This window comes from Lolium rigidum, chromosome 2 (genome assembly GCF_022539505.1).
Source record: "Lolium rigidum isolate FL_2022 chromosome 2, APGP_CSIRO_Lrig_0.1, whole genome shotgun sequence".
In the NCBI taxonomy this organism is placed as follows: Eukaryota; Viridiplantae; Streptophyta; class Magnoliopsida; order Poales; family Poaceae; genus Lolium; species Lolium rigidum.
Genome location: NC_061509.1, coordinates 147840241 through 147847606, shown reverse-complemented (window position 1 = coordinate 147847606; position 7366 = coordinate 147840241). Strand labels below are relative to the sequence as shown.

At 42.5% G+C, this 7366-nt stretch overlaps 1 protein-coding gene across 1 annotated transcript; it reads right to left on the bottom strand.

The window, feature by feature from the left end:
- Nucleotides 1–2666: 2666 nt before the first annotated feature.
- On the bottom strand, nt 2667–6240 carry LOC124687426 (hippocampus abundant transcript 1 protein-like). Its single transcript, XM_047221215.1, has 13 exons — nt 6029–6240; nt 5806–5917; nt 5597–5709; nt 4944–5299; nt 4620–4695; nt 4203–4289; nt 3937–4017; nt 3816–3848; nt 3615–3668; nt 3496–3537; nt 3310–3388; nt 3153–3223; nt 2667–3052 (listed from the first exon to the last, which is right to left on the bottom strand). Exons 1-13 carry the CDS (start codon nt 6191–6193, stop codon nt 2960–2962), a joined length of 1362 nt encoding a protein of 453 aa, XP_047077171.1. The 5' UTR covers nt 6194–6240; the 3' UTR covers nt 2667–2959.
- Nucleotides 6241–7366: the final 1126 nt, after the last annotated feature.

Below are 7366 nucleotides of genomic sequence, written 5' to 3'. Positions count from 1 at the left end.
GCTGCATTGGTTTGCTAATTTCGAATTTTTGTTCAGATTTGTTTTTTATGAATTAAAAATGTTTATATTATAAATTTGTTCAAATTCAAAATTTGTTTAATTTTTAAATTTGTTCCAATAAGAATTTTGTTTACATTATATGAATTTCCAAAATTTAAAATTATTCAAATCTAAATTTGTTCAAAATTGAAATTTGCTTAGATTTTGAAAATGTTCAGGTTTAAAAAATGTTCAATTTTAAAAATGATCAGTTTTAAAAAATGTTCACTTTGAAATTTGTTCAATTCTAAAAAAAGTTCAACAGCAAAAAAATGTTCTATTCTAAAAATGTTCACTTTAAAAAAAACGAAAATTTTAAAATATTTTTATTTTTCGAAAACAGTCAGATCCGGAATTTGGGTGAACAAAAAAAATAGAAAATATAAAAACGACAAGAACACAAAAAAAGAGACAATACCTTTTGTTGGGCCACGCCCAGACGGCCCACGAAGTGGCCGCTTCGAGCGGAACGGTGGTTCGCTCCCGCTTAAAGCGGGAGATAGGAGCTTCCGTGGCACGAGGGGAGTGCTGTACACCGACCTGGTCGGTGTGTACGGGCCACTGCACACCCCACCGACCAGGCCGGTTTGTTGGGCCGTGGCCCATTAGTAGTAGGTACGTTTTTTCACTTTTTTGTTGTTTCTTTTTTTTAATATTTTTCTTTTTTAATATATAACTTTTTTAAAAAAAAATCGGAGAACAAATTTTCAAAATCTGTCCAGATTCGAAATTTTGGAAAATTTAAAAATGTTCATATCTTGATTTAATTTTTTTTCGAAATTTGAAATTTTTTCGAATTTGAACATTTTTCCAAATTTGAACGGATTTCAAATTTGAACGCTTTTATAATTTGAACATTTTTCAAATTTGAATGGATTTCAAAATTGAACGATTTTTTGTATTTAAACAATTTTTAAATTTTGAACGGATTTCAAATTTTAACATTTTTTGTATTTTAACGGTTTTAAATTTGAACATTTTTGAATTTTGAACAGTTTTCAATTTTGAAATTTTCTGAATTTGAAATATTTTCAAATTTGAACAAAAATAAATATAAATAAAAAAAGAAACAAAAAGGAACAGAAAATAAAAAAGAAAAGGAAAGAAAAAGAAAAAAGAAAAGAAAAGAAAAGAAAGAAAGAGAAACAGAAAACAGAAAAAAAGAGACGAACTGGGCTGACCAGGCCGGCCCATACCATGCGCGGGGGGTGCGCAGCTTGCGGTAGCGGCCGACCTGGTCGGTGTATAGGATTTGCCCGTGGCACGACCCATAATAATATTGTGGCCGGACTGTACGACAGGCTAATGGGCTTTCATCAGGTTTGTGCGTGCTAATGACATGGCAGGTTGTTGGGTACTCGCTCAGGCGATTTCTACGCCTGGATCACCCAAGATGCTCGCGCCCCAGGCCTACTCGCTTGTTTTTTTTTAATTTGGGTAGTGCTCACAATACCAGGTTTAGAACTTCCCAGTCTTCAAATCCCCAGCCGTTAGATCAAACCCCCTAGGCCTTTAGATCGGCTTAAATGTCCACTTTCACCTTAAATTCTGTTTTTTTTTAATTTACTGTAGCAAAAATACCCCTTTTTTTACTTCACCGAAGCAAAAACGGTGTCAATAAAAATAAAAATAAAACATCGGACATGGAGGTCGTCGAAGACCAAAAAATACCACCTTTTTTTACTTCACTGAAGCAATTTGATTTTGACATAATTTTTTTGCGCCTATTTCATAGATGAGTTCATCCTGGAGTCCAAGCGCACAGTTTTTCTTTGGAGGTTGAGGACTTGCTCTTCGATGACAATGCTGAGAGTATGATTGTGACCCCTGCCGTGAAGGAGCTCGAGGACCGAAAGAATAAGAAGCGGCGAGGATCAACCGTTGGCCGTCTGTACATCACCAGAACTGTGTGCTCGATCATCAGATGCTCATACATGATTATTTTGCCAATGACCCAATCTACCTGTCTCATATATTTCTTCGGCGATATCAAATGCGTGGAGATTTGTTTGTGAAGATTTGTGGAATTTGTCAAACCAACAAGAAATCCAGACCAATTCCAAGCATTTCTTAAGACGTACCGACTGACTAAAGAGAGTGACATACATACCCAGCTTCGAGATGCTCTCATTGAGCACCACCGTCCATGGGTAGTTGCATGGGAAATAGTCGCCCACTTTTATTCATTTGATTTCCTATACATTATGTGTGATTCGAACCATTTTTTGCATTTCGAACCATTTGTTACTTGTTTAATTATTTGGTTTGAACTATTGATGTAGGTTGGATTATTGTTGTATTGTGTGATGTCTAAAACATTCATAATTTACCTGCAAAAAAACATTCATAATTTAGTTTATATTGATATCATATTTACATTTGGTTATCCAAAATCATACATATGTGCTAAAATGCTGAAAACCTGCTTTAAGGTGCCGCGGGCTCTGGCGGAACAAATCATCTATTCGGTGCCCGCGCGCCACCTTAAAACATTTTTTCGGCACCCCCTATGCGCGTTTTAATAGCTTGATATATACAGGATATGTTAGAGTTGCTCTAATGCTAGTATTTTACTGAACCACGCATCTGGATTCAGAACCTTGGGTGGAGCTTACCCTGGCCATCTAACTGCTTCTCAGTCATGCCTTTCTGAAGATATTTACAGTTAAGTTGTTCGGTCAGGTATGTATGTGCTAATGTACAAGCAGGAGCAAGTTTACAGAAGTATGGCCTTGCTCACTCTGCTGGCCAGCTTTGCGTCGTCTGTGTGATGGAGGAAGAGGTGCCTTAGTTTACAGATGATTCATTCTCCTGGAAGCATGACTTTAACTTGTGTATTGCTTCGCGATACTCTTCATTCTTCATGCATGCTGTGTGTCAGTATATGGGGATCGGTTTACATATTGCTTTGATAACTCACTCAGCATGCTTGCTCATGCTGCACAATGCTCACTTTCTCGCTTGCTCCACATCTTTCCCCACGCATCCTAGTGCTGATGACAAATGCAATGAGCTGCAAAACACATACAAAAAAAAATCTTTAGTTTCAGGGAGTACATAACTATTGCATTGAACAGAAGTCAACAAAGGTGTTCCACATCTTTCCCGCTTACCGTACAAAAACCAGCAACCATAATGCTGAAACCTTTGAAGTCGAAAGGCTTTGTGTCCGAAAGGAACCATGCTGACACAAGAGAACAAGACAATTATTTAGCGTTATATGCCATTTGGGAAATTAACACTTACATTCATAATTTCATGCACCCTTACCTGTTAAGGGAGTAAAGATGAGTGGGGCTAATATGCTAGCAAACGAACTAATTCCAGATATACACCCTTGAGCAATCCCCTGGAAGCCAACACCAAACAATTGATCTCATGAGCACACTTACAAGTGCAAACTGCTGGGTAATACATGAAAAACATCAGTACCTAGCTTCAATTAATTTAAGTTACCTGCTCATTTGATCCAACACTTTTTGATACATTCGTTCTTATCTACAGAAGTTTAAAACATCATCAAATGGATCTCTCGGAAATAAAAGGAGAACAAATGTGAGCAAAATATGGCTTACAGATGGGTGAACAAAGGAACTCAAAATTATAAAGGCTGCAGCAAAATATGGTACCTGTGAGATGTTTAAGACAAATTTAGAAAGCATAAACTAGAAATAGACTCTTGCCTATATATGTAAGTTGCTATAATTGTTACACTGCAAAATGGAGAACAAAGCAACAAAAAATAAGGAAGCAATTGTCAATGCCATAGAAAGTACCCAGTATGACCATGCGATCCCGTAGAGGAAAACCTGCAGTATGACAATTATTTAGCATGTGAAAACATGGTGCGTAATATAATCAGCAAGTAACAGAAAATATTTAGTAGAAGGCTGTTACATGGGTGCATCCTCCTAACAGCCCAATAATAAGTAGCATCTCCTCACCAATGATTGGAGCAAGGACTGGCATTACTGTTAGCTGCAAAGATGGTATCCTAAGTCAAATAAAATGTAAAATGCAGATATAAATTTGAACAGGAACTATTGCAACCTTGAAATGTAATTTAAAAGATTCAGGTCTGCAGCTAGCGTTGAGATGGCCGAAATTCAATGTTGCAAGCCCGCAACCACAAATTTGCTCTGTAGTTACGATGCTATGGGTACCTGTGAGAGCATTCCGGCAGCACCCGCAATCAGCAGTAGATTAGCAAACTCGTCCTTGCTGTAGCCAAACTGTGCTTTGAGGTAGTACTGCAAATATGTCAACAATCAGTTAAATGTCACAAATAAGGGGAGAAAACAGACACTCCACGGCAATCATTGGAAGGCGTGCATAGTTGCAACGGGGTACTAATAGTTAGAATGAAAAAAGTTACACTATGTTCAGCAAAAATTTCTGGAAAGAAGTATTTAGGTGAAGAATGGAGAACTGAATTAGTCCAGTACAATGGCCTTACTAATTCAGCAGGACACAAAGCAGCTATGTTTGCTGAAATCTAGGATTTCTGAAGTCTGATTCTTGTTATTCAAAATTCCAAATAAATGGCTAACTTGAGACAGTGAAAGAAAATACAGCCATACCAGTAATGCAGTCTGAAGTCCATGTTCACCAAGACTGTAAAAGAAAGTAATCATTGCCGCCGCTGACAATGTCAAGCTGCACGGAACAGCAATAGCACATCAGCAGACGCTACTTATTAGAACCAGTAATCTGCTGTCATATAGGATTACTCTGATTGGGAATTTGAAGCACAGAGCAACAGAGCAAGTGTAATCTGAACAACATTTGGTACAATTACTGCCAGTTATTATTCGAACGGGAAAACACATTACTTACACTACGGTATCAGGCAGTTCAGCAGCCAAAAGAAATAATTGCCGAGGTTATTCAGCAAGAAACCTGACCTGCTAGTGAGAAGCGCGACCATGTCGGACGGAGACGGCAGCACGCCCTTGTAGGGCGGGAGCCTCGGCGATAGCTCTCCATCGGAAGAACTGGAGGAAGAAGTGGCAGAAGAGCAGGGCGAGCCTTGGAGCAGGGGATCGCAGGCTTCGTCATCGAAGGAGACCGCGGCGCCCGAATCCGGGACGAATGCCCTGAGGTAGATGGCTCCCGCCGCAGCGACGGCCGCGGCCACCTGGAACGTGGAGGAGGTCGGTAGGAACCGCGCGGTGACGGTCCCCGAGAGGAACCCAGCCGCCGACACGCCGGAGAGTAGCCCGAACGCCGCCGCGCGCCGCCTAGTTCCTACATGGTCGGCCTGCGTCCACAAAATCAGCAGCGGTCACGCACTAGCGGTTGGATCGTCTATTTTTTTAGGTGGATCGTCCACTTTTGATCCACTGACATGTGGGTCCACTCATCGGATTTCCTGGTACATGGTGCCTTGTAGTACGGAGTATGTTCTTTCTCTTCACGTGATACTATAGTTCATTTGGTATTCTGTCAACTCTACATGGAAGTACATACTATATACGCCAAAACGTTATTCGAAATTTGTAGTCTCATACTATATCAGAATATCAGATGCTGAATCGGTACTAGCAGTAATATTTACCACGTAAGCAAGCGACAGGCAGTGCATGCTGCCCTCGCAGAATATCCCGGCGACGATTTTGGCGACATAGTACACGTAGAAGTACACGTCCGAGCGGTTGCACGCCAGTATAACTGCCGAAACAAAAACGAAAAGGGTAAATCGAAAATCTCAATGCGCACATTGCACACGAACCTCACCAGGGAAATCAAACTGCAAAACGCACGTACACAGCGGCAAGATCGCGACGGTCACCGGCAGCGTCATCAGGGCCTTCCGGCCATACCTGTCCGACAAATTCCCGACGATCGGAGTCACCACGAGAGCACCGAGCCCCGTGATCTGCATGCGTGTTAATATGCCAATGTCAAACACTGTGAAGCAACTCCAATCCAGACGAAATGCTACAGCGAAATGCGATGGCGGGGGGCGAGAGGTCGCCGGAGCACTCACGGCGTTCTGGAAGCCGCTGAGGTAGATGGCGACGGAGCACTCGTCTTGGCCGGGGCAGACGGCGTCCATGGTCACGTCGGTGATTGACGGGAGCACCATGAAGGAGGAGAAGTGGAAGAGGAAGCTCACCACGAACAGGTGCCCTAGCCCGACGAAGTCCTTCATCCTTCCCGTCCACTTGCCGCCGGCGTGTGCTGCTGCCTCGAGCTTCGGCACACTCCAGTACTCCACCGCTGCTAGCTTGGGATCATGCGATTTCCGGGTGAATGCCGTTTTATTAATACTCACATCACAGGATGCCACTGCACTCGACGACAAAGCAAATGCATCGCTTCAAGCAAGAGCATGATCAACCGAGGCGTCGTGGCATGGAGCTTCCTTGTTGAGTGAGGTTGGCAAGCTGAGCGACCCCATCACTACCGGTGACACTCCCGTTTTCGCCAAGTCTGCAGCGTGCGTGCCCAAAGGGGCCGAACAATACTGTAACCGCGCCTCGCGTGTCATCCTTTCAGCACGCGAGCTTAGCTAGTGTGTTGCGACGACGGCGACAAGCTGACAGCGAGATGGAGACCCAGAAACAGTGTCCCCGGTGGATTGCTTGTACGCCTGGTGCGGAGGAAGTGTGCTTTGGAGTGCACTCCACCCTACTTTCTCATCGCCCCATTGGATCTAGGGTATAGCTTGCTGGGTTGAAACTCTTGATAGGATTGGAAGGGTACGTCTAATCTACAGGTTCGATTGTTAGGACTGCTGGTCTCGCATGCTTTGGGGAAACCTGTGATCTCTGTGCTTTCATCCTGCTCGGACGCTCCTGGTTTTAGGTTTTCGTGCCCAGAGAATCTCCAAGAGCAGCCCCCATTAGTTATCTGTTTTTGTCCCATAGGGTATATATATATATATCTTCCAAGGTGCCTCCAATTTCAGACATCAGAAGCGTTCCAAATAGTCCGTTTGTGCTGGCATGAGGACGGGCTAGATGCTCATGTCACTTTGGGGTGGCTATGCATCTAACGGCAGCCCGCAAAAAACACAACAAAAAAAAACAGTTAACTTATTTTTTTTTTGGATAAAGGGAATATATTAATATCAAAACGATACCAATTACACCCAGCCTCTGCAACAACGCACCACCCTAATGGCACTACGGATGCACACAACCAAAAAAAAAAAAAAAAAAAACTAAGAAACAAAAGTCCCGCTACAGTAACAACAGCAATACATCCACCGCCAAGACAACACCTGAAATACAGAATCTCCAAAAACGACGCCTCCAAGAAGGGAACAGTGCGCGAACACCATCGTCGCCCGATCAACGATCTTAGGTTTTCACCCTGAAGA